Source organism: Oryctolagus cuniculus, chromosome 13 (assembly GCF_051225735.1).
Source record: "Oryctolagus cuniculus isolate XC-2025 breed Fujian yellow rabbit chromosome 13, ASM5122573v1, whole genome shotgun sequence".
Lineage (NCBI taxonomy): Eukaryota > Metazoa > Chordata > Mammalia > Lagomorpha > Leporidae > Oryctolagus > Oryctolagus cuniculus.
In genome coordinates this window covers 9,857,390-9,883,203 of record NC_142879.1, presented here as the reverse complement: position 1 = coordinate 9,883,203, position 25,814 = coordinate 9,857,390, and the positions used below count along the sequence as shown (strand labels likewise).

The following is a 25,814-nucleotide window of genomic DNA, read 5'->3' as shown; positions in this document are numbered from 1 at the left end:
GATTACACTCTAAGCATTTACATATAAAGCTAAACAAAACCTCAAACTGTAGTGTCTTCGTAGTACTGAAACTACTCGATTACAAAGATGCAGGCGTCTGGTCTAGTGGTGAAGCCACCAGTCAGTACACCCACGTCCCACAGTATAGTACTTGAGTAATTTCCCAGCTCTGGCTCTGGCCCTGACTCCTGACTCCAGTTTCCTGAAAATGCAGATCCTAGGAAGGCAGCCATGATGGCTCAAGTAGTAGGGTCCCTGTCAGCTACATGGGAGACGTGCAGAATGTTCTGGCTCCCACTTTCAGACCCCGGCTGCTGCAAGCATTTAGAGAGTGAACCACTAGATGAAAGCATGTTCTCACTCCCCATGGCAAATCCACACCCCCATGAGTGTGTTTCTTAAACATTTTTTTTAATTACTGAATTAACTGTATGGCAGTATTTAAGTAACTTCATTCATTTCATTATCAGCCTCTGGTAAATGAAAGGTAGAGATAAGAAATTTCCAAAATTCCATAAGTAATCCTTTTAAATAAACAAAACTAAACAGGACATATCCTAGGCCTACAACTCATACCTAACGAAAGGTCACTCTATCTGTCCTACCCTCTCTAGGACTAAATGAGATTCTTTGTATTACTACATCAAGAAATTTAAATTCAAAAGAACTAGTTTCCTCGCCAACACTTTTTAATAAATCAAATATAACAGAATGAGATGTTTGTCCTAAAGTTGAACAAATAAAAGCTTAAAAATAGACATTTAAAATAAATGTGGGAACTGTCACTCACAGAGGAACATGAGAAGCAGGAAAGACAAGAAGAACAACACTAAAAGAAACATCCATCAAGCAAAAGACCTGGAAAAGAAACCAAAACTTAGAATTACAGATCAGTGAGGCTTGGCAAGATGGAGGAGGGGAATGGGAAGGGATGACTAATCAATCCAACAAATACTAGGGCAACTAAAGAAATAATATCTGGGTACAAAAATTACAGAAAAGACTGAAAATCTACAGATTCAAATCTGTTTACAAAGTTCAATAAACTGATACAGCAAACTAAAAGCTCAGCCAACAACAATCAACAAAGTATCACTAAGGACGTTTCTAACCATGCAAATACAGCACCCTGCTAAAAACACTAGGGTTTTTTCAAATGAACAAATTGGTTCAAATTATCTTTCACGAAATTAAGGATATTAAAGGTTAACTTATGTTCTTCAAAGTAACAAAGAAAAATACATACAGGTATTTCTATGAAAAAGAATAGAAGTGGTCTAAAAATACCCAGAAAAGGAGTTTGATTTAAAAGTGATAAAACTGGGGCTGGCACCGTGGCGCAGTGCCTGCAGTGGCCTGCAGTGCTGGCATCCCATATGGGCGCCAGCTCAAGTCCCGGCTGTTCCATTTCCGATCCAACCTTCTGCTATGGCCTGCGAAAGCAGTAGAAGATGACCCAAGTCCTTGAGCCCCTGCACCTGCATGGGAGACTCAGAAGAAGCTCCTGGCTCCTGGTTTCAGATCAGCTCAGCTCCAGCTGTTGCGATCATTTGGAGAGTGAAACAGTCGATGGAAGACCTCTCTCTCTTTCTGTCTCTACCTCCCTCTGTAACTCTCTAAATAAATAGGGTGCCGATGACGTTGACGTAGCATAGAAAGGCGCCACCTGCAGTGCCAGCATCCCTTATGGGTGCCGGTTCGAGTCCCAACTATTCCACTTCCAATCCAGCTCTCTGCTATGGCCTGGGAAAGCAGTAGAAGATGGCCCAAGTCCTTGGACTCCTACACCAGCACAGGAGACCCAGAAGAAGCTCCTGACTCCTGGCTTTGGATTGGCCCAGCTCCAGCTGTTGCAGCCAACTGGGGAGTGAACCAGCAAATGGAAGACCTCTCTCTTTCTCTGCCTCTCTGTAACTCTGCCTTTCAAATAAATAATCTTCCCAAAAAAATTAATAAAAATAAAAGTGATGAAAAACATTCAATGCTGATACTAATTTTCTTAAAATATAATGGATTAAAGTTGTAGTGATACAGAAAAATAGAAACTGGAATAAAATGCTCTTTAACTGTATGTCCAAGAGACAACAGGAAGCAAAAAGGAAACTAAATCTGCTTTTGTGACATTTTGAAAGTCATATATAACAGCATTGCAAATTCAACTAAAATTAAGAGAATATATATAATCAAAGTGAAGTTTCATAATAAAAAATTTTATCATGTTGTTAACAAAATACACTATTTCCAAAGTAGTTTCTATTTTCTCCTATTCTTATGGATCCACATGACAACCCTGAGGCAAGGTGATGTTAAATTAAATTATACAATGATTTTCAGAGTACTCAATATATGTACCAACAATAATGTTGTTTATGCTTATTTCAAAAATAAATCTCAGTAGTTTTATGCTTACTTGGTCATGGGAAAGTAATTTGTAAAGGGTATGCTACAGATACTACTAAACCTATAAGATGTTTTGGGTAAACCAATAATTACTCTTTAATAAAATACAAAACTAAATTAATAAAACTTAAACGTATAAGCTTATACCAAAAGTGCTATTCATTGTGCAATGGACTTTTAATAAATCTCAGTAAGATACCTCCTAAGATTAAAAAACATTATTAAAATAACCTTTATTTCAGATGTATTAGACTTCCCTGACACCCATTAGGATGTTCTATTGCTATATAATTCATTTTTTTAAGTACATTAGAATCAAAATGCTGATTATGCTCACAAAATACTAGAGTTCAATCATATTATAACCCTCCTACCAACCAGAAGGTATCACAGTAACAAGATTAATACCCAAGCATCTAAATAAGTGTTCATTCTAAATATAAGCCAACTAGAAGAAAATTACTATTATTCAGTATGTTTACAAAATTTTATATACATAAACATTTCTGCAATAATTACAATTAACTTCAAGTTACAATGAAAGAGCACTGAGACATTACTAAGCAAGGTACATCTGTACATATTTAAACTTTAAAACAAATCCTAAGGAAGATATACCACTTTTCAGATTAAAATTAAAAAAAAAAAATCAGAAAAGCCTGATGCCTAATTTGCTGCAAGGAACAGGTCAACAAATCATAACACAAAATTCAAAAAAGTTCTCTCTGAGGGGAAAACTGCTTTCTCATATCTCTTGTTTCAAGGTTATGGTCCAAATACATAATCAGTTCCTACATTTTTTTCCCCAAAAATGCAACTGGAAAAATCACTAGGAAATCACTAAGGAAGGAGCAAGCAATTAATCTAGTGGTGACGATGCTGGCTGAGAAGCCACAGTCCCCCACTGTGTGCCTGGGCTACACTCCAGCTCCAGCTCAGGATCCCAATTACAGCTTCCTGACAATGCAGACCCTGGGGCAGCAGGCCCCGGCTCAAGTGGTTGGATCCTAGACTGAGTTCCTCCTGGCTATGGGCTAGCCCAGTTCTGGCCATCTAGGGCATTTAGGGAGTACACCAGTGGGATGGAACTCACTATTCGAGTGTCTATCACCCTCTCTGCCTCCATATCTATCCATCCATCCATCCATCCATCCTCCCCCTCTGCTTCTTGAATAAAATAAAAAATGGTGGGAACATTATAACAAGAATGTAATTAAAATTTTGGGCACAAAAAATTGTCTATGCAATTTAGAAGCCTCTTTAGAAAAACTATGAACATGCAAATCTAATAAAAGATAACTATCCACAGAAAATATATTAATAGGGGTGGTGCTCTGGTATAATGGGCTAAGCCTCTGTCTGTTGTGCCAGTTGGAGTCCCTGCTGCTCCACTTCCAATTCAGCTCTCAGCTATAGCTTAGGAAGGCAGTAGAAGATGGCCCAAAGTGCTTGGGCCCCTGCACCTGTGTGGAGACCTGAGGAAGCTCCTGGCTCCTGGCTCCGTGTCAGCTTCTAGCCATTGCGGCCATTTGGGGAGTGTATCAGTAGATGGAAGACCTTTCTCTGTCTATCCCTTTCTCTGTAACTCTCTCTCTAAAATAAACAAACAAATCTTTAAAAATATATATATTATTATTTAAGTATTACTTCATGTAACAGGTAGTAATTTTGTAAAATTAACATTCAACAGCTTAAGAGATATAAAGACGTCTATTCTTAAATGTTTATACTTTATATATAGTTTTTTTGTGTGTGTATACACACACACACACACGCACATACATGAAATCAAATGCTTTGTTTGTTTAGGGCAGGGGTGAGGAACATACAGCTTGTGGGACATAAAAGGCCCTTGAAATCATTGGTCTGGCCTGGCAATTGCATGCAGGACTCAAAATTCAATAAATCTGTAGCAGACTGATTTTTAAGTAGGTAATTTTGTATGGCCCATGAATGATGTTATAAATATGCAAATAGACCTTGGCAGAAAAAAAGGTTCCCCCGCCCTGATTTGGTGGTCCACCAAACACTGCACAGACTGACACAGGAACCAGCCTGTTCTCTGAAACATCAGGACAGTAAATTTTGGGAAATTATTTCAAATGTCATATATTACTCTCAAGTAGAATATTTTAATATAAATGTAAAGTGTAGAAAGTCATATATTATGAAAGTAATATCTGTATCTATAATTATATGATTACATATTAAAGTTCCAAACAGTTTATATACTTTTTGAATCAAAGTAAATATGGCCAACTATCATTCAACAACAGGGATCCATTCTGAAGAAGGCATCATTAGGCAATTCTGTGGTGTGGACACTTCAGTGTACTGACGCCAGCTAGGCAATTCTGTGGTGTGGACACTTCAGTGTACTGACGCCAACTAGGACAGGAGGTACCATCTTACAGGATCACTGCTGTATGGACCATCCACTACTGAATGAAACACCATGTGGTTCATTTACATTCACCATTTAAATCTAACAAATTACAGTTCTTCCTACATATGAGGCCAAAAAAGTAGATGGAAAAGGCTGAGTTATATCATCTACTTCATACAGTAACCTCTTCAGCCATTTTCTCTCAAAGGCCAAAGACCTTTGCTGTAAGATAAACATACACAGCTAGAGCAAAAATATCCCAATTACTTGAGAGGAAAAGGATTCTCTTAACATTTAATTAAACTCTTCTTCAGAACTTTGAAAACTGTATCATTCAACAGGTAATATTAAATATATTCATTAAGCTATTCTTGCCTGCATTTACACATAAGTCAAATGGACAGACAGAATCACAAATTTTGTAGTAAAAGTCATCACTTGTTGAGTCCTCTTTGTGCTAGGCAATTTGTATAGTGTCTTTTCTAATTCTCAACAATACTGTGATACAAAGCATATAATCTTTATTGCAAAGTAAAACAAAAGCACTGATAGAAGGGTTAAATAATTTCAACTTCACCAGCAGGATTTGTAGTAGAAGAATTCAAAACCAGGACTGACTTCAAAGCCTTACATCTGTTGTGTTTCCAACTGATTTTTTTTTTTTAACTTTCTAAGCTGCAAGTGTCTTTATTCAGATTAGGAATCTTCAAACTGAAAGGCCAATAGGTTACATGAAGGGAGCATAAATAAGTGAAGAACACTACATAAAAACCAGAGTGGTGGGGCCAGTGCTGTGGCGTATCAGGTATGCAGTGCCAGCACCCCATATGGCACTGGTTCAAGTCTGGCTGCTCATCTTCCAGTCCAACTCTCTGTTATGGAAAAGCAGTAGAAGATGGCCCAGATCCTTGGGCCCCTATACCTGCATGGGACACCTGGAAGAAAATCCAGGCTCCTGGCTTCAGATCAGCCCAGCCCCGGCCACTGTGCCACCTGGGGAGTGAACCAGCACATGGAAGACATTTTCTCTCTCTCTCTCACTTGGGGAGTGAACCAGCAGATGGAAAACATTCTCTCTCTCTCTCTCTCTCTCTCTCTCTCTGCTTCTGTCTCTAACTCTGCCTTTCAAATAAATAAATATATCTTTTGAAAAAAAGATATGGTGAAGTCTCTGGCAATCTAAAAATACATATTATTAAAAGGAGGTAGCCACTGTTCAGATGGACGGATGTAGCTGTTGCCAGAGTAATGGACCCAACACCCAATCAGGTCAGACAGCCTCTGTTTTAAACAAACATTTAATTTCACATGTATTTTTGAGAGGGAGAGAGCGAGCGAGCTACGATGCACTAGTGCGCCTCTCGAATGTCCTCAGAGGAAAGGACTGGGGTGACGGAAGCCAGGAACTCAATCTACGTCTGCCACACGGTGGCAGGAACACAAGTACTTGAGCCAGGGCTACTGCGTTCCCGGGGCTCCTCATTAGCACGAGTCTGGAACCAAGAGTGAAGCTGCACTACAGCACTCCAACACCACCTCTGGCAGAGATGAACAACAAATAACCAACAACCAAATGACAATGAAGGAAGCTTTATGAAACGCTGGTGGGCAGAAGGGTTACTAACGTATGCGTTCCTGCTTTTAAGAATATAACGGGGGTGGGGGCCCACTGGCATTGAAGCACACCGTTTTAAGCCGAACATCCACGATGCTAGCATGCCGTAGAGCTGCCAGTTTTGATTCCTGGCTGCTCCACTTCTGATCTAGCTCCCTGCTAATGCACCCAGGGAAGCAGCAGCAAATGGCCCAAGTACCTGAGCCCCTGCCACTTACATGCGAGACCAGTAGGAAGTTACTGGCTCCAGGCTTCGGCTTGGCTCAGACCTAGCTGCAGCAATCATTTGGGGAGTGAACCAGAAGATGGAAGATGTCTCCCCCTTTCTGGCTGTCCCTCTCCCTTTCAAATAAAAAAAATAAATAAAAAGAACTTATGTTGGCTGATAGATTCAGATTCAACGTCTTCCTGACAGGACTGTAGTACTATTCCTCTAATATGGAGATACTGGGAATACAAGTTTACTACCCAAATAATGGTTCGCCCAAAAGCTTTACTGAAGAACTGTCTGCTGGAGTTAATTCAAGTGGAGATCTTAAGGGAAACCTTTCAATCTGTACAATGTTAGGGTGCAAACTCCTACCGCAAAATGAACACAGTAACGTAATCAACAGTGTTCAGTACAAACCTTGGGAAAACAAGGGGTTTCGAGTTTGTAACCTTTCCACCTGAACAGGAGTAGCTAGACAGCTTAAAATGGCTTGTTTCACAATACAACTACCAAATCCGCAGAAATAACAACAGTGGACTGTAAATCACAGCTTACATCCTTCCCACTGGAACTGTCCTAAGCAGACAGGTTCTTTGCTACTTCCCGATAACAAAAACAGGTCTTCACCATCTCTTCTTATTTACTGTATAACGAAAAGCAATTTCAAGTGACACTGTCTTAGTCTAAGATGACTCCTTCAAAAAGGGAACCCAAACAGATATACTCTGGCATTCCCCAACTGAATCATTTTCTTATTCTAACTATAATCTTAAAATAGCTTTCATTAAACTGATTCTATTCAACACTAGTTCTTCCCAAAAGTATTACCAACAGGAAACAGGGAGTTGCAAACTCTTGGGGGAAACAGCCTTGGGAAAGAGTGCATACCTTTGTCTTTACCTACTACTAAGAACCAAGATTCTGAACCACAAAATCTGCTTAGTGTTCTTAAAACATTATAGAACCCAAGTAACATTTTTCAGGAAATCCTCTCAACTCAGAAAAGCTCTCTAGCAATTTAACAATTTCATGGCTTGTGCCTCTGAAACCTTTACTGTGAAATATATTTCATGGCCTACTTAAACCAGAGACCCAACGATGTAATTCCAAAACCTTTAAAGATACCTGGATTTCTGTTCCGATAATACATTTCAATAAATTATTAAATTATTATTTTTATGAACATCAGGGTTCTTCAAAAGGTTCATGGAAAATGGAATTAAAAGATAAATTTATTCTGGTGCAAAAAAGTCATGAAAAGTGTGTATTATGGAAAAACTATGTATGTATGAACTTCAATATTTTTTACACCAAAATAAATTATTAAAAAAAAAAAAAAAAAAGGTTTATTGGCAGGTGCTGTGACTCACTAGGCTAATCCTCCACCTTGCGGCGCCGGCACACCGGGTTCTAGTCCCGGTCAGGGCGCCGGATTCTGTCCCGGTTGCCCCTCTTCCAGGCCAGCTCTCTGCTGTGGCCTGGGAGTGCAGTGGAGGATGGCCCAAGTGCTTGGGCCCTGCACCCCATGGGAGACCAGGAGAAGCACCTGGCTCCTGGCTTCGAATCAGTGCAGTGCGCCGGCCGCAGCACGCCAGCCATTGGAGGGTGAACCAACAGCAAAGGAAGACCTGTCTCTCTCACTGTCCACTCTGCCTGTCAAAAAAAAAAAAAAAAAAAAAAAAAAAGGTTTACTTACTTATTTGAAAGGTAGAGTTACAGAGAGGCAGAGAGAGAGACAGAGATAGAGAGACAGAGAGTAAGAGAGAGGTCTTCGATACTCTGAAGCTGTGCCGATCTGAAGCCAGGAGAAAGGAGCTTCCTCCAAGTCTCCCATGCAGGTGCAGGGCCATCTTTCACTGCTTTCCCAGGCCATGGAAGAGAGCTGGATAGGAAGTGTAGCAGCCGGGTCTTCAACCAGCACCTATATGGGATGCCAGCACTGCAGGCAATGGCTTTACGCATTACATTACAGCACCGGCCCCTAAACATATCTTTTTTTTTTTTTTTTTTGACAGGCAGAGTGGACAGTGAGAGAGAGACAGAGAGAAAGGTTTTCCTTTGCCTTTGGTTCATCCTCCAATGGCCACCGCGGCTGGCGCACTGCGGCCGGTGCACCGCGCTGATCCGATGGCAGGAGCCAGGTGCTTCTCCTGGTCTCCCTTGGGGTGCAGGGCCCAAGCACCTGGGCCATCCTCCACTGCACTCCCAGGCCACAGCAGAGAGCTGGCCTGGAAGAGGGGCAACCGGGACAGAATCCGGCACCCCTACCGGGACTGGAACCTGGTGTGCCGGTGCCGCAGGCGGAGGATTAGCCTAGTGAGCTGCGGCCCTGGCCATAAACTTATCTTTCAATTCTTTCCAGGACCTTTTGAAGTGCCCTTCTATTACCAAAGCACCCTGTTCATGCCTTATTTCAGTAACAAATTTCATCAACTTGTAATTCTTACAAAATATATACTCCTTTCTTCATAACATACAAAATGAAAATATATTTGTATAAAAATGGTCATACCATCTGCACAAGTTGAACTTGCATCTAACAGAACTCTGATTTTGAATTTAACATTAATAATCCTAATGCAGAATGATCCTAATTTCAGTAACTGCATCTACCTACCAAGTGGGCCTAGCAAAACCCTGAAGAACATTGACACCAAAAATAAACTACAATAAGTTAGAGGAAGTAACACTAAAGAGCAAAGCCTTTGAACACATAGTTTCATTCAACAGCTCTGAATGTCTAGGTGGTTATTATAAGAAGCTAGAAAATTAAGGTAGAAAACTGGTGCAGCTGACAAGTTTATAAACAGGTAATAATACCAAAACAGAAAACAAGGATTAAAAACACATTAAATTGGAAGCATAAATTTGAGATATAACTGAAAGCAACAACTATTTCACTATGACTTTTTTTCCAACAACTTCTAAATGCTTCAGGTAACAAGCACCACACAGACTTAAAATGAGTATTAAAATGATGACCAATTAAACCATTGTTAGTCTCGCTGTTGCATTTCTACACAGCGCTTCTTTGTGATCACATGCAGTTTAAATTCACCTTTAAAGATATTTAGAAATGAAGTCTGTAATGAGAAAGCAGAACCTTATACTGTTCAATTTAAAAGCTATCCCTGGACTTTAAAAAAAAGTGCTCAGGAAAAAAATACCACTGTAGGGGCTGGCACGGTGGAAAGTAGTAATGCTGCCACCTGCAGTGAAGGCAGCCCATATAGGGCACCAGTTCGAGTCCCACCTGCTCCACTTCTGATCCAGCTCTCTGCCATGCCCTGGGAAAGCAGCAGAAGATGGCCCAAATCCTTGGGTCCCTGCATCTGCATGGGGACCCAGAGGAAGCTCCTGGCTCCTGGCTTCAGACTGGTGCAGCTCCAGCCATTGCGGCTAATTGGGGAGTAAACCAGCGGATCAAAGACCTTTCTCTCTCTCTCTCTCTCCTTCTCTCTTTGTGTAACTCTGACTTTCAAGTATTAAATAAACCTTTTTAAAAAATTTCACTGTAAAAACTATTACTGAATGTACTATGCGCACAGAAGCTCATCATTTCAGAGTTATAGGTATAAAGAAAATAAAAACAACTTGATACCGATAACAAAAACTTACTCTGATGATTACCTAAGGCTAAAAATTGTGCACCTCCAGTCATTCACTTGCAGAACAACCAGTAGGCAAGCCATGATCCGAGAAAATGTCAACAACTCAATTACACAAAAATTCAAATTCAGTCTTACAGCCATTAATTATATTTTGAAGTTACGAACAATCAGGAAGTTGGTGTAAAATGAGTATATTCAATCTCTCAGCATTTTCCTCTCATTCATTCTGGAGAACTGGCATTCCTACTGTTGCTCTTCTGGGCCCAATTCTAGATCCCTGCCTTGCCTCACAGGGCTCTCTCTAAGCTTGAAGCTTCAACTGTCTTCTTCATAGCTACATTCCAGCAACTGAAACAGGGTCTGACTCAAGTGCTCAGTAAGTACCCACTGCATGAATTTATCTATTTTCAGTAATACAATAACAAATCAGATGGCAATTTAAAAACAAGTGTATTAACAAAATATGTAATTCCTAATCCCAAACTGAAGTCCATAAAGAAAACAAAAATTTGAGTTGTTTAATCATATTCTCTACCTGTATCTACTATCTGCTTTTGCAACCGGGACAGAACGGGTGCCCCAACCAGGACTAGAACCCGGGGTGCCGGCGCCACAGGCAGAGGATTAGCCTAGTGAGCCACGGCGCCAGCCCCCAAGTACATATAAAGACATATTGTAACACTGAGAGATCACAGCAAATATATTATGATTCCATATCATGTAGGGCCTATAAAAATCTAATGAGTCATAAAGACAAAAATTTGGTATTAGTGTTTGAAGTGTACAGACACACTAAAACACACAATTTTAAAGCACAGAATGTACAATGCTCTAGAAAATAACATGCAAAGTGTGGTAATTGAGTAAGTCAACTACATTACGAAGTTCTTTCACCAACTAAATATTAAAGGTGTTAAATATAGCTTGGACAGAACATCTAAAAGTAATCATTTCTAGAGAGTTAAAAAAATAAAGAAGTATACTAAAAGTGAACCACTGACTTACAGACATATACATACTTTGTATGCATCACAAATCAGCCAATGCAATGCATCTTTTTACAGAAACACATTTTTTTTTTCTCGACAGGCAGAGTAGACAGTGAGAGAGAGAGAGAGAGAGAGAGAGAGAGAGAGAAAGGAACATACGCTATTATATAACAAAGAACTTCCCCAACATCACCTTGTAACGCCTTAATGGCTTTAAATACTCTAACCAGGTAGCATCACCCTCCTTGGAAAGATAATCCAAAAAGCTTGTATTTATACATACTCAACTCAGTTTGGGTAAAAAAACGAAGAAACAATCAAGTAATACACCACACTGACCTATCAGCACAATGGGTCACTGAAGATAAATGTTGGAAATATGAAAATGTTACAAAGCAAAAGTTTTCTTCACCGTCTGCCACACTCACATAAAAAAACCTCAAACAAAGCACCCTCTGCCAGTGAAAACAACTTACCGTTACAGATTTCAGCGTCATACCATGGTATGTGCCCATAGTGTCAATTTTGAAGCCTTCCGTTTCTGTAAAGAAAAGAGTTATTTAGACTTTACCTACTTTTATAATCAATAAGAAATGTACAGTAATAATCTATGACAGTTCAACAAGGTAACACAGTCTTCAATCTATTTTACATGTACATATACACATATAAATGAAGTTAAATTACATATTTCAGAAAATAAAACTTTGAAACAAATGCCCGAGTTGTGGTGCACCAGGCAAGCATCCCATATCTAAGCACCGGTTCAAGTCCCAGCTGCCCCACTTCCAATCTAGCTTCCTGTATGACATGCCTGGGAAGGGAACAGAAGAGAGCCAGTGCCACCCATGGGGAAGATGAAGAGGGAATTCCCAGAGTTTCAACTGATCTGGTTCCAGTTGTTGGGGCCATTTGGGGAATGAAAAGATGGACAATCACTCTGTCTTTCCCTTTCAAATAAATAAGTCTTCAGCCAAAAAACTTTAAAACAGACTCTAGTCTCAAAAACATGCAATATACAACAACGATTCTCCTGTGTAGAAGGTGCTTATCAAAAACCAATTACATAAGCCGGCGCCGTGGCTCAATAGGCTAATCCTCCACCTTGCGGCGCCGGCACACCGGGTTCTAGTCCCGGTTGGGGCGCCGGATTCTGTCCCGGTTGCCCCTCTTCCAGGCCAGCTCTCTGCTATGGCCAGGGAGTGCAGTGGAGGATGGCCCAGGTGCTTGGGCCCTGCACCCCATGGGAGACCAGGAAAAAGCACCTGGCTCCTGGCTCCTGCCAGGATCAGCGCGGTGCGCCGGCTGCAGCGGCGGCCATTGGAGGGTGAACCAGCGGCAAAAGGAAGACCTTTCTCTCTCTGTCTCTCTCTCTCACTGTCCACTCTGCCTGTCCAAAAAAAAAAAAAAAAAAAAAAAAAAAAAAAAAACCAATTACATACTTATAATTCTCAGATTTTTTATTATTAATTCTCAATGACAGCATCATCAAAAGTATGATACAAAGAGAAGTCCCAATATTATAAAAAAACAAAAATTGTGTTCCAAAATTACAATCATAAGGCATGGGTTACTTTGTAGAAAATAATACTGTAAATAACGATGGGAGTCGCAGAACAGAATTCCAGGATATCCTTCTGTAATGAGTCATAACAAATGTTTTATACATTGCAGGCCAGTCCCCATCACAACTACTGAATTCTACAGTTCCAGTATAAAAACAGCATAAATGATGTATGTACACAAACGAGGACTATCAGATTTTGCCTCTAGGGTCTGATATTGTTTGAAACCTATAATTTATTAATCCCCACGTTACATAATTCATCCCAAAAGAAAACACTACAGTGAAGAACAGATCACCATCTTCCTATGGTATGTATTTAGTGTGTGCTTTCATCCACTAAACAAAATAAGCACACAAAACTGATTACATCAAAACAATACATTCTTCAAAGAATGGAGATTTCCAACTATACAGAAAAAAATCACAAATGATAAACCTTTAGCTGCTTCTATTTTCATAAATCAATTCAAGATGATTGAAGCTTCCAAGCATGGACATTGGTCCTATCTTACTAACCACCTCAATAATGTAGAAATGGTCACTACTATATTAGTCAAAATACCATCCAGACTTTCACAGAAAAAAACCTCCCACAATGATTCTACATGCCTGTGCTTCCCAAGTTTTCAATGTATAAATTTATAATTTGGGGAAAATAATTTGATATAAATCCCCATTCTAAATAAATTCTTTTTAAAAAGATTTGTTTATTTGAATTTTAGAGTTGCATAGAGAGAGACAAAGACAGAGACAGAGATCTTCCATCTGCTGGTTTACTCTCCAGGTGGCTGCAACAACCTGGGCTGAGTTAGGCTGAAGCCAAGAGCTTCATTTAGGTCTCCCACGTAGTGGCAGGGGCCCAAGCACTTGAGCCATCTTCCGCTGCCTTTCCCATGCCATTAGCAAGGAGCTGAATCAGAAATGGAGCAGCCAGGACATAGCCAGCACCCATACGGGATGCCAGCATTACAGGCTGCAGTTACACCTGCTATCCTATTGTAATGCTGACCCCTTAAAATAAATTCTTAAGAAACACAACTACTATTAATAACAGCAAACATTTACGGATACATAATAAACACAATCCTAGGGAATTAATAACTACTTCCCACAATAACCCTAAGAGATAAAAACTGTCACTATTAAGAAGTTAATACTGTAGTTAAACACATAAGGAGACCAAGATAGAATGCAGTAAAATAACATTAAAAGTCACACAAAAAGCAATTGTGACACAAACTTGGTGGGTCAGAATCCATGCCATTAAATAAGAGTTGCTCAATTTTTTCTGTCAAGAGCCAGATATTATTTCCAGGCTTTGCAGACTACACAGCCTCTACAAAAACAACTCAAGACTGCTGTCATGGAGTTATAAAAGCCACAGATAATACACAAATGAATGGGTGTGGCTGTGTTCCAATAAGCTACAAAAATTTGGCCAGCAGATGTCATTTTGCCAATCCTTGCCTTAAACATCGCGCTATACTACACTGTCCTTTTTTTTTTAAGACAGAGTTACAGAAAGAGAGAGGTCTTCCATCTGCTGGTTCACTCCCCAGATGGCCCCAACGGCTGGAGCTGGGCACATCCGAAGCCAGGAGCCAGGAGCCTCTTCTGGGTCTCCCACACAGGTGCAGGGGCCCATGGACTTGGGCCATCTGCCACCGCTTTCCCAGGCCATAGCAGGGAGCTGGATCGGAAGAGGAGCAGCTGGGACTAAAACCGGCACCCATATGGGATGCTGACGCTTCAGGCCAGGGTTTTAACCCTATGCGCCACAGCGCCGGCCCCTACACTGCCTCTTAAGTTCAGCACAACGACAGGAAGCAAAAGACAAACATTAAGCAACTTGCCTTCTTTTCCTTTGAATCTCTCCTGGTCGTATCTGTTGTAGGCAGCCGGGATAGGCTGTTTCGTACGCAACGTGGGATCCTTGAGAAAGATAAGTCATGAGTCACATGTTAATATTCTCATATGCTATTTAGTACTCATAATTAAAACAAGAATAATGATATTTTCTTCTAAGTTCTTTTTCTTACAACAGCCAGTAAGAAAGTAGGGAACAGACTACTAGCTCTTTTATGTCTATTTTTGAGACTAGAAAATTACCATCCCTATCGAGGACAATGGGAAGGAATGCCAAGAACACTTACACTGAGGCAAAAAGCAAAAGTCTTAGAAACAGCAGAGATAAAATGAGTAAAGTAATTTCATTCTGATTACCTAAATGTCTTTATGAATAACACTGTCCCTCCAGTTATGACTTTTTTGACAAAGAAAAAACATTTTAATCCAAGGGTTACTGAACGGACATTTAAAGTCTTTTAATTGAATTTTCTGCCAAATTGCCATTCCTTATTAAATGAAATAAGACAACCATGACAATAAGCCCATTATAAATGTACAGGATAAAGCTGAAGTAATAAGTTATTTTTGTAAAATACTTGGTAAAAGCTATTACTCTAATAACACAAAATTTTTTGAAAGATTTATTTTATTTGAAAGGCAGAAATACAGAGAGAGAAAGAGAGAAAGAAAGAGATATTCATCAGCTGGTTCACCACCCAAATGACTACAACCAGGGTTGGGCCAGGCTGAAGCCAGGAGCCTGGAAGTCTACCTGGGTTTCCCACGTTGGTAGCAGGGTCCCAAGTACTTGGGTCATCTGCTCCTGCTGTCCCAGGTGCATCAGCAAGGAGGTGGATCAGAAGAAGAGCAACCAGGACTCAAACCAGTTCTCCTAAGAGATGCCAGCATTGCAGGCAGCAGCTTAACCCGCTGAACCACACTAGCCTGACATAACTTAATTCACAAATGTTTTACCCAAAACGCACAACCTGTAACATAAAGATGCACATTTAAATAGTATCCCTGCGTCTGGATTTAAGTACTACTGGCTCCACTTCCGATTATAGTTTCCTGCTAAAGTGCATCTTGGCAGGTAGCAGATGATACTCAGGTACTTGGGACCTCTAGAACCACATGAGAGACCCAGATTAAATTCCTGGCTCTAGGGAACAGTGTTGTGGCAGAGCAGGTAACGCTGCCAGCTGCAATGCCAGCATCCCACTTGGTTCGTGTCCGCCTACACCACTTCCATTCCAGCTACCTGCTAATGAACTATAAAAAGTGTCTGTGCCCCTACTACTAATGTTGGAGACCTGGATAAAGCTCCAGGTTCTTGGCTTCAGCCTGGCCCAGTGCTCGCCATTGCATTCAGCTGGGAAATGAATTAGCATAAAGATTTCTCTGTGTCTCCCCTTCTCTCTTTGTAACTCTTTGAAGTAAATTTTAAAAAATCTTCTAAAACAAAAAACAAAAGAAAGATGGCCCAAGTACTCAAGCCCATCCCACCCATGTTGGAGACCTGGATGAAGCTCTTGGCTCATGGTTTTGCCCTGGCCCAGCGCTGGGTAATACAGCCATCTGGCAGTGAACCAGCAGATGGAAGACTCGTTCCTTCTCTCCCCTCTCCCTCTCCTCCCTCTACTACTCTGAAAGTCAAATATCATTAAACTAGTTATACTAGTACTCTTACCAAATTTATTTTTCTTTTGACAGGCAGAATTAGACAGTGAGAGAGAAAGACAGAGAGAGAGTTACAGACAGTGAGAGAGAGACAGAGAGAAAGGTCTTCCTTCCGTTGGTTCACTCCCCTAATGGCTGCCATGGCCGGCGCTGTGCTGATCCGAAGAAAGGAGCCAGGTGCTTCCTCCTGGTCTCCCATGTGGGTGCAGGGCCCAAGCACTTGGACCATCCTCCACTGCATTCCCGGGCCACAGCAGGAGCTGGACTGGAAGAGGTGCAACCAGGACAGAATCCGGCGCCCCAACTGGGACTAGAACCCAGGGTGCCGGCGCCGCAGGTGGAGGATTAGCCTATTGAGCCACAGCTCCAGCCTCCAATTCATTTTTAAAATTACATAAAATAGGAATAATTTTATTTATATTTCTTCCTTTGTTGAAGCATATAAAAAGAACTAGAAGAATTTTCAGTAAAACCTGAAAGTATGCTGAATTTAAATACAGTAACTGCAAGGCAATTTACTTGGGGAGAGCCCACAGTGACACTTCAAAGAGGAGGCGGTCAGCTCTCAAGCTCGAAAACTGAGACACAGGGAAATGGCTGCGTGGCAGGTGATCAGAAGAAATACATCCATAAAGATGTCACAGGACGGCGTCGCAGCTCACTAGACTAGTCCTCTGCCTGTGACGCCGGCACCCCAGGTTTTAGTCCCGGTTGGGGCAACAGATTCTGTTCCAGTTGTTCCTCTTCCAGTCCAGCTCTCTGCTGTGGCCCAGGAAGGCTGTGGAGGATGGCCCAGGTCCTTGGGCCCTGCACCCACATGGGAGACCAGGAGGAAGCACCTGGCTCCTGGCTTCGGATCGGCACAGCATGCCGGATGTAGTGGCCACTTGGGGGATGAACCAATGGAAAAAGGAAGACCCTTCTCTTTGTCTCTCTCTCTCTCTAACTCTGCCTGTCCAAAAAAAAAAAAAAAAAGAAAAGAAAAAAAAAAAAAGGATGTCACAGAGAGCGGTCAAAAACAGCCCCAAGCCGGCGCCGCGGCTCACTAGGCTAATCCTCCGCCTTGCGGCGCCGGCACACCGGGTTCTAGTCCCGGTCGGGGCGCCGGATTCTGTCCCGGTTGCCCCTCTTCCAGGCCAGCTCTCTGCTGTGGCCTGGGAGTGCAGTGGAGGATGGCCCAGGTGCTTGGGCCCTGCACCCCATGGGAGACCAGGAAAAGCACCTGGCTCCTGGCTCCTGCCATCGCATCAGCGCGGTGCGCCGGCCGCGGCGGCCATTGGAGGGTGAACCAACGGCAAAAGGAAGACCTTTCTCTCTGTCTGTCTCTCTCAGTGTCCACTCTGCCTGTCAAAAAAAAACAAAAAACAAAAAACAAAAACAAAAAACAAAAAAACAACAACAACAACAACAACAAAAAAAACAGCCCCATGCTAGACAGTGGGGCAGGGTACTTACCTTTCTTTTTGAATATTTTATTTATTTATTTGAGAGGTAGAGTTATGACAGAGAGAGGGAAAGACAGAGAAAAAGGTCATGCAACCATTGGTTCACTCCCCAGATGGCTGAAACAACTGGAGCTCTACTGATCCAAAGCCTGGAGCCAGGAGCTTCTTCTAGATCTCCCAAACAGGAGCAGGGGCCCACGCCATCCTCTACTGCCTTCCCAGGCCACGGCAGCCGGAATATGAACCAGCACCTATATGGGAAGCTGAAGCCACGAGCTGAGGCTTAGCCTACTCTGATACAGTGCAGGCTCAGGGTATTTACTTTTTTTCTTTTTTGAGGGTATTTACTTTTAACAGTCCTTATGTTACAACCAACAGTGAGCAGGCCAGCTATGGTTTACCTAAAATAACTACTCAGAGGGCTTTTCCTGTATAATTCCTTTCAGACTCTCAGGTGGGTATGTCTCGAGCTAATGATTACCACTGTAATACTTAACTTGTAGTCCTGGGAGGGTCCTCACATCTTTCAAGCACACTGAAGTTGCAAAAAGTTTAGAGCCCACTGATTTTAAAGCTTTTAAGATGTTTTCAAAGGGGCTAGCATTATGGCACAGCTGGTTAAGCTACTGCCCAAAACACCAGCATACCATATGGGCACCAATTGGGGTCCTGGCTGCTGCACTTCTGATCCAGCTCCCTGCTAACAACCTGGGAAGACAACATACAGTGGAGCAAAATATTTGGGCCCCTGCTACCCATATGAGAGACTGGATGGAGTTCCAGGTTCCTAGGTTTAGCTTGGCCCAGCCATGGCCACTGTGGCCATTTGGGGAGTGAACCAGTGGATGGAAGATCTCTCTCCCAGACTTGAGTCTCTCTCTATAACTCTGTCCTTCAAACAAATAAAACACAAATCTTAAAAAAAACGACATCTTCAAAACCACAACACTGAAATTCCTTAAAATTACTATATAGTCAGTAAAAGATTCTTACCACAGGTGCCGCATTTGGGGCTGGTCGCTGTTCAGGTGCACGCCCTTCTTCTCTGGCTTTTACAGACTGAAGAATTGCAAAAATATTCTTGGAAAAATTCTGAAATATAAATGAATTTAATTAAGCCCATTTGAAATAAACTCTATATAACCAGTATGCTTATTTAATAGATACAACTAAGTTTTAATTTTTTTCCTATCTATATCGTAACAAGACAACACTACAGGACATTTAAGTAAAAATCCAACTATCATCAAGAAACTGACTCAGAGACTGATTATTATAAACATAGTATTACTAACTGTATTATTTTCCTTCTATTTAAAGCACATAACTGGCTACAAATTTATTCTATATCTATTCAAATACACAACCAGGAAACAAGTTTACATTTAAGTAAAATAAAAATATGACATTTGGTGTCAGCAGTGTTCCTACTTCTAAAGGACATCAACTATTACATCCTTCTCTAGGTATACTAAAGTGCAGTGCTAATTTCAGATTGCTACAGAGTACATGTGATGGTCAAAGTTTTAAGATACTGTTAGAAATTAGTGAGTATTCTTCAAAGACAGTATTTAGAAATAAATGTTTGTATGAACAAATCTTAGCAACATTCACTATATTAAATTATGGTTAACTACTGCTAGGCCAGCGGAGCTCACTAGGCTAATCCTCCGCCTGCGGCGCTGGTACCCCAGGTTCTAGTCCCAGCTGGGGCGCCAGATTCTGTCCTGGTTGTTCCTCTTCCCTCTAGCTCTCTGCTGTGGCCTGGGAGGGCAGTGGTGGATGACCCAAGTGCTTGGGCCCTGCACCCACTTGGGAGACCAGGAGGAAGCACCTGGCTCCTGGCTCTGGATTGGTGCAGCGCACCGGCCATAGCAGCCATTTAGGGGTTAAACCAACAGAAGGAAGACCTTTCTCTGTGTCTCTCTCTCTCTCTCACTGTCTAACTCTGTCAAAAAAATAATAATAAAATAAAAAATGAAAAAAAAAGATGTATGGTAGCTACTCCTTCATGCAATAGTTTTGCCTGGCCCACTGAGACTACTCTTAGCTTTTTCTCCCTTATTATCTCTTATTCTGCCTACCATTCAACATTTCAAGGAGCATGTGTTACCATAAGCCTAATACCTTGTCTAGCATTTGAGAATAATATTATTCAACAAACACAAGGTCCCTTACCCAATGAACCTGAAATGGAACATGATTTGTCCTTCTAGATAATTAAGCACTGTTTCCTTGGCTCAACCACTCTTTGCACCTTACCCTGTCACGCACCTCACTAGTTTTTATTCTTTACATAGCATTCTCTTCCCTTTACTCAACTAAATTACCTGCCTTCGCTGGGTGCCTAGCTTAAAATGCAAGTCATAAGTACAGCTTACTTATGGTCTATTTTGTGATAAAAAGTCACAATCAACGTACCTCCAGTCAGTGCTTAGCAGTCGACTGGTTTTTAAGAACGAAATGAACATTATACAAATGAGTGAGTACATACAATGTGAGAGGCAGCTTTAATTGTAACTGTGACCACTGCACAAATAATTTAGAGAAGCAAACACAGATCTCTATACTGTTGAAAATTACTAGACTCCAAAAAACTTTCATTTGTGTAAGTTGTCACATTAAAAATTGAAGCATATATTAAAAATACAAAAATATGAAAAAGGGATTACATGTAACATCTTTTGAAAGATTCTTTTCCAAAATGCATAAAACATGGTGACAGCAAAGGATAGCACTTTTAAATTTCTGCAGATTTCCATAATGCTTGACTTACTAGAAGATGACTATGTCCTCATATTGTTTCCATACCTGGTATCTATTATACTAATTTGTCTGATCCAAGAATACAAAGACCGCGGCTCAATAGGCTAATCCTCCTCCTTGCGGTGCCGGCACACTGGGTTCTAGTCCCGGTCGGGGCGCCAGATTCTGTCCCGGTTGCCCCTCTTCCAGGCCAGCTCTCTGCTGTGGCCAGGGAGTGCAGTGGAGGAAGGCCCAGGTGCTTGGGCCCTGCACCCCATGGGAGACCAGGAAAAGCACCTGGCTCCTGGCTCCTGCCATCGCATCAGCGCGGTGCGCCGGCCGCGGCGGCCATTGGAGGGTGAACCAACGGCAAAAGGAAGACCTTTCTCTCTCTCTCTCTCTCACTGTCCACTCTGTCAAAAAAAAAAAAAAAAAAGAATACAAAAAAAATATAGCTTCACATAGACAGTTGGTAAGGGGAGGAGAATTGTAACAGCTTTTTAGACAACCGTGAATATACTTCTTTGATATCACATCAAAATGGCTGTTTCTTAATTACTATACTGTGGAAACCACATTCATAAACATTTTACATTTTTACTTAAAAATCCATTGATCTGATGTTTTCTTGTGCTTGTAATGGATTTTTTTACCCATGTATGGTTTCTAACAGCATTCACTGGTTATTTGGATAATATCAATCATCTATTTGGCAGATTTTCTAAATATTAATGTTATCTTACACAACATCAACAAATTATATTTCTTCATTTCATCATTTGGGAGACTCATCCAAAGAGGCTTTAAGAACCAGAAACTTGGGGCTGGCATAGTGGTGCAGTGGGGTTAAGCCACTGCTTGAAATGCCAGCATCTTATAAACAAATGCCACATGAGTCCTGGCTGCTGAGCTACCAACCTAGCTTTCTGCTAATGGTCTTGGGAAGGCAGTGTGCCGAGTCGAACCCTGGAGCCCCCGTCACACATGTGAGACACCAGCATGGAGTTCCTGGCTCCTAAGTTCAGCCTTGCCCAGATCTAGATATTAAAGACATATGGGGGGCCGGCGCCGCAGCTCAACAGGCTAATCCTCCGCCTAGCGGTGCCGGCACACCGGGTTCTAGTCCCAGTTGGGGCGCCAGATTCTGTCCCGGTTGCCCCTCTTCCAGGCCAGCTCTCTGCTGTGGCCCGGGAGTGCAGTGGAGGATGGCCCAAGTGCTTGGGCCCTGCACCCCATGGGAGACCAGGATAAGCACCTGGCTCCTGCCTTTGGATCAGCGCGGCCATTGGAGGGTGAACCAACGGCAAAGGAAGACCTTTCTCTCTGTATCTCTCTCTCACTGTCCACTCTGCCTGTCAAAAAAAAAAAGACATATGGGGAGTGAACTATAAGATGGAAGGTATTTTTCTCTCTCTCCCTTTCAAATAAATAAATACATTTTTAAAACAAAAAGCAATTAGAAAAAGTTATGATTACAATAAACTCCCAAAATTCTAATTTTCTCACGAAAGCTGACACTGCATCACTGACAACAAATACTGTCAATTGCTTTCCTTGAAGAAGACTGATTTCATTCATTTTTAAAAAATCTGCCAAATACCTACATAGGAGAGAACTTCCACTTTGACTATGACCCTGTCAGAATAAGATCCAAGTCGGCGAACTCTAAAGGCTTCCATAGCCTTGGCAACTCATGACTAGAGCCTAGGGAGATCACTGATGCCATAAACAAGAGTGTCAAATTGTTAAGTCAACAACACTGTGTACTTACTTCTCATGTGGGATCTGTCCTTAGTGTGTTGTCCAATGTGAAGTAATGCTATAACTAGTACTGAAACAGTATTTTACACTTTGTGTTTCTGTGTGGGTGCAAACTGATGAATTCTTTACTTAATATATACTGAATTGATCTTCTGTATATAAAGATAATTGAAAATGAATCTTGATGTGAATGGAATGGGAGAGGGAGCGGGAGATGGGAAGGGTGTGAGTGGGAGGGAAATTATGGGGGATGGGAAGCCATTGCAATCCATTAACTGTACTTTGAAAATTTATATTTACTAAATAAAAAAATTTAAAAAAATAAAATAAAATAAAAAGTTTTCTGTAAAAATCAGCTGATGCAGCTGGTGCTGTGGTGTAGCGAGTAAAGCCAGCCCCCGCAGTGCCAGCATCCCATATGGGCACCAGTTCAAGTCCCAGCTGCTCCACTTCCGATCCAGCTCTCTACTATGGCCTGGGAAAGCAGCAGAAGATGGCCCAAGGCGTTGGGTCCCTAAATTCACATGGGAGACCTCTAAGAAGCTCCTAGCTGCTGGCTTTAGATTGGCACAACTCCAGGCCATTGCAGCCATGTGGGGAGTGAACCAGCAGATGAAAAACACCTCTCTCTCAGTGCCTCTGCCTCTCTGTAACTCTGCCTTACAAATAAATAAATAAGTAAATCTTTAAAAAAAAAAAAAAAAGACACAATCATAAAAAGAAAATCAGCTGATTCAGCTTACAACTCAAATAGGGCATATATGCTGTTAATTGAGATAATCACCATATTTTAATACTCAAAGGCTAGAGTGCTTTTTACATTTCAATCTCATTGCACAAAATGCTAAAAGGACATATTCAAGGGTTAAGATTTAACAAAATTAATAAATTTTAAAGGTCATTAAGGACATTACTAGTGGCTGAAGCACACAATGACTACTGCTGGAGCTTAGTCGCTACCTTGAGGCATGCCACTGTACCAGCAGTTTTGCCAACCACTGCTTTCACACCATCATTACAGAGATCAATATGGTGGAAAATGCAAATAAAATCTTAGTCCTATTACGAAATTATATGAGATTCACTCTCACTACTTTAAATAAAGTACTGAGAGATACAAACTCCAGAAGAGTCCATCAAAATGCTATTAGCTATTCTAGTGTGGAAGAATTATAGTTAAGTCTTATCCTTTGACTCATCTCTTTTTATCGGTTTTTCAACAATGAGCATGTATTACAGTGGTATAAATGTGCCCTCCAAGGTTCACTTGGAAACAAATTTAACAGTGCTGAGAGGCAGGGCCTTTAAATAGAGTTGAGTAGGTCCTGAATGCTCTGCCTTTGTGAACAGATTAAGTTGGAACTGAACAGATTAATTATCATGACATATGAGTTCAGATAAGAGAATGAGTTTGGGGGCCAGCGCTATGGTGCAGCAAGAAAAGCCAGCGCCTGCAGTGCCAGCATTCCATATGGGCAACCAGTCCAAGTCCAGGCTACTCCACTCCGATCCAGTTCTCTGTTCTGGCCTGGGAAAGCAGTAGAAGATGGCTCAAGTCCTTGGGCCCCTGCACCCGTGTGGGAGACCTGGAAGAAGCACCTGGCTCCTGCCTCCAGATCACATCAGCTCAGCTCCGGCCATTTCGGCCATTTAGGAGTGAACCAGCGGATGGAAGGCCTCTCTCTCTGCCTGTGCCTCTCTGTAACCCTGCCTTTAAATAAAAAAAAAATAAATTAAAAAAAAAAAAAAAGAGCTCAGTCCCCTTAACAATCCCTCCCCCCTCCCTCAAGCCTCCCTTCCCCCTCTCTCTCACCCACATACTATCATCTGCCATGTTATGATACAGCAAGAAGAATCTTACTAGATTCTTACTTGATCTTGGACTTCCCAGCCTCCAGAACTATGAGCCAAATAAATCTGCTTCATTATAAATTACCCAGTTTGTGCTATTATTATAGCAGCACAAAACGGTCTAAGACATATACTAACTTATACAAGCTTAAGAATGTGCTAAACTTGTACTAAATTATACAAGTTTATAAATGCTTTCTCTAAAGCGCATTATAAAATCAGGCTGCTTTATTTGGCTAACTACATAAAAAAGTAAGTTTTTATATTTTTCATGGAAGCTTGAACCTGTCTTTTGTTCCTGAAGCTCAGAGAATAAAGGGCCCAGAAACTGGTATTAAGGAAGGTCTCTGTCTCATCTATTGAGCTGTAGGTACCTAAGACTATTTCTAACATTTATTAGATGAAACCAGTATAAAGAGCAACATGGACAAGTGATCAAAATATGATAATGCTCATAAAGACAAACCTAGCTACCAAACAATTATTAAATTATGAACTTATTTTTTAAAAGATTCAGTGGTACCAATAACATTAAATGAGAATACTTAAGTTGAGAAATGGCATAAGCCTGCCACCTAGAGCCCAAAGGAAATTATTCATCTCAGTTGAAAAGTCAATGTTCAGACAAAAGTAAAAAAATCTGTTTTATTTCTTTACTATCTGCTTTAGATATCAATAATATAGTGAATACTCATGGATCAATACAAATCAGTCACAGTATCATTCAACTTTTAGCTGTATCAGTGATAATATGAGTAACTGATCATTTTATTATAAACAGAAAATATAATTTTTTTTCAAAGATTTATTTATTTATTTATTTAAAAGGCAGTGTTAGAGAAATCTTCCATCCACTGGTTCAGACTCCAAATGGCTGGGACTGGACCAAGCCAAAGCCAGGAGGCACAGCTTTATCCAGGTTTCCCATGTGTGTATGGAGTTCTGAGTACTCGGGTGTTCTTCCACTGCATTCCCAGACACATTAACAGGGGGCTGGGATCACATGCAGGACAGCCGGGACTTGAACCAGCACTCGTCATGCCACCATCCCAGGCTGCAGCTTAGCCTACTAAGCTACAATGTGGGCTACCCTTCCCTCCAAAAATAAATCATTTTTTAAACACTCTTCTCTAGCAGCTTTATTCTTACAATGTCAGAGTAAATTTCAGACTAAAATCTCAAAATTCTACAATCAAAATCAATCTGCCTAGAAGAATGCTGAAGTGATGAACAGTGAAGCTCATCACTAATTGCCATGATTCTTCAAATATTCTTAATTAGATCATTTAACAACCGTACATCAGAGGATAATGAACGTTTAACAGAAAACTGAGGTGTAGAACAGGAAAGACTGATGAAAATATACACATGAGACAGAATCAATGTTTCCTTTGCAGAAATTCATGTTATCTTTCAAGGTCTGAAGTGTACATCTCAGGGCCAGTGCTGTGGAGCAGTGGGGTAAGCCTCCGCCTGAAACAGCAACATCCCATATGAGCACTGGTGTGAATTCCAGCTGCTCCACTTCAAGCTGGCTCCCTGTCAATGCACCTGGGAAAGAGTTTGTGCCCCTGTGGCCTACATGGGAGACCCGGATGAAGCTCCTGACTTTGGCCTGGCACAGCCCTGGCTGCTGTGGCCATTTGGGTAATAAACCAGGGATTGGAGATCAATCAATCAGCCTCTCTGTGTCACTCCCTAAAAC

At 41.3% G+C, this 25,814-nt stretch overlaps 1 protein-coding gene across 4 annotated transcripts in view; it reads right to left on the bottom strand.

The window, feature by feature from the left end:
• Positions 1-25,814, bottom strand: part of CDC73 (cell division cycle 73) — a 141,417-nt gene that overhangs the window by 80,185 nt on the left and 35,418 nt on the right. For 3 of the 4 annotated variants that reach the window (XM_002717688.6, XM_070054912.2, XM_089312022.1), the window contains 3 exons: positions 18,746-18,844; positions 14,633-14,711; positions 11,689-11,753 (listed from right to left, as the gene is read on the bottom strand). In XM_002717688.6, the coding sequence (XP_002717734.1) occupies positions 11,689-11,753; positions 14,633-14,711; positions 18,746-18,844 (243 nt within the window). Of the gene's footprint in view, positions 1-790; positions 859-11,688; positions 11,754-14,632; positions 14,712-18,745; positions 18,845-25,814 lie in introns of all 4 variants that reach the window. The other variant, XR_016219483.1, reaches the window with a different exon arrangement.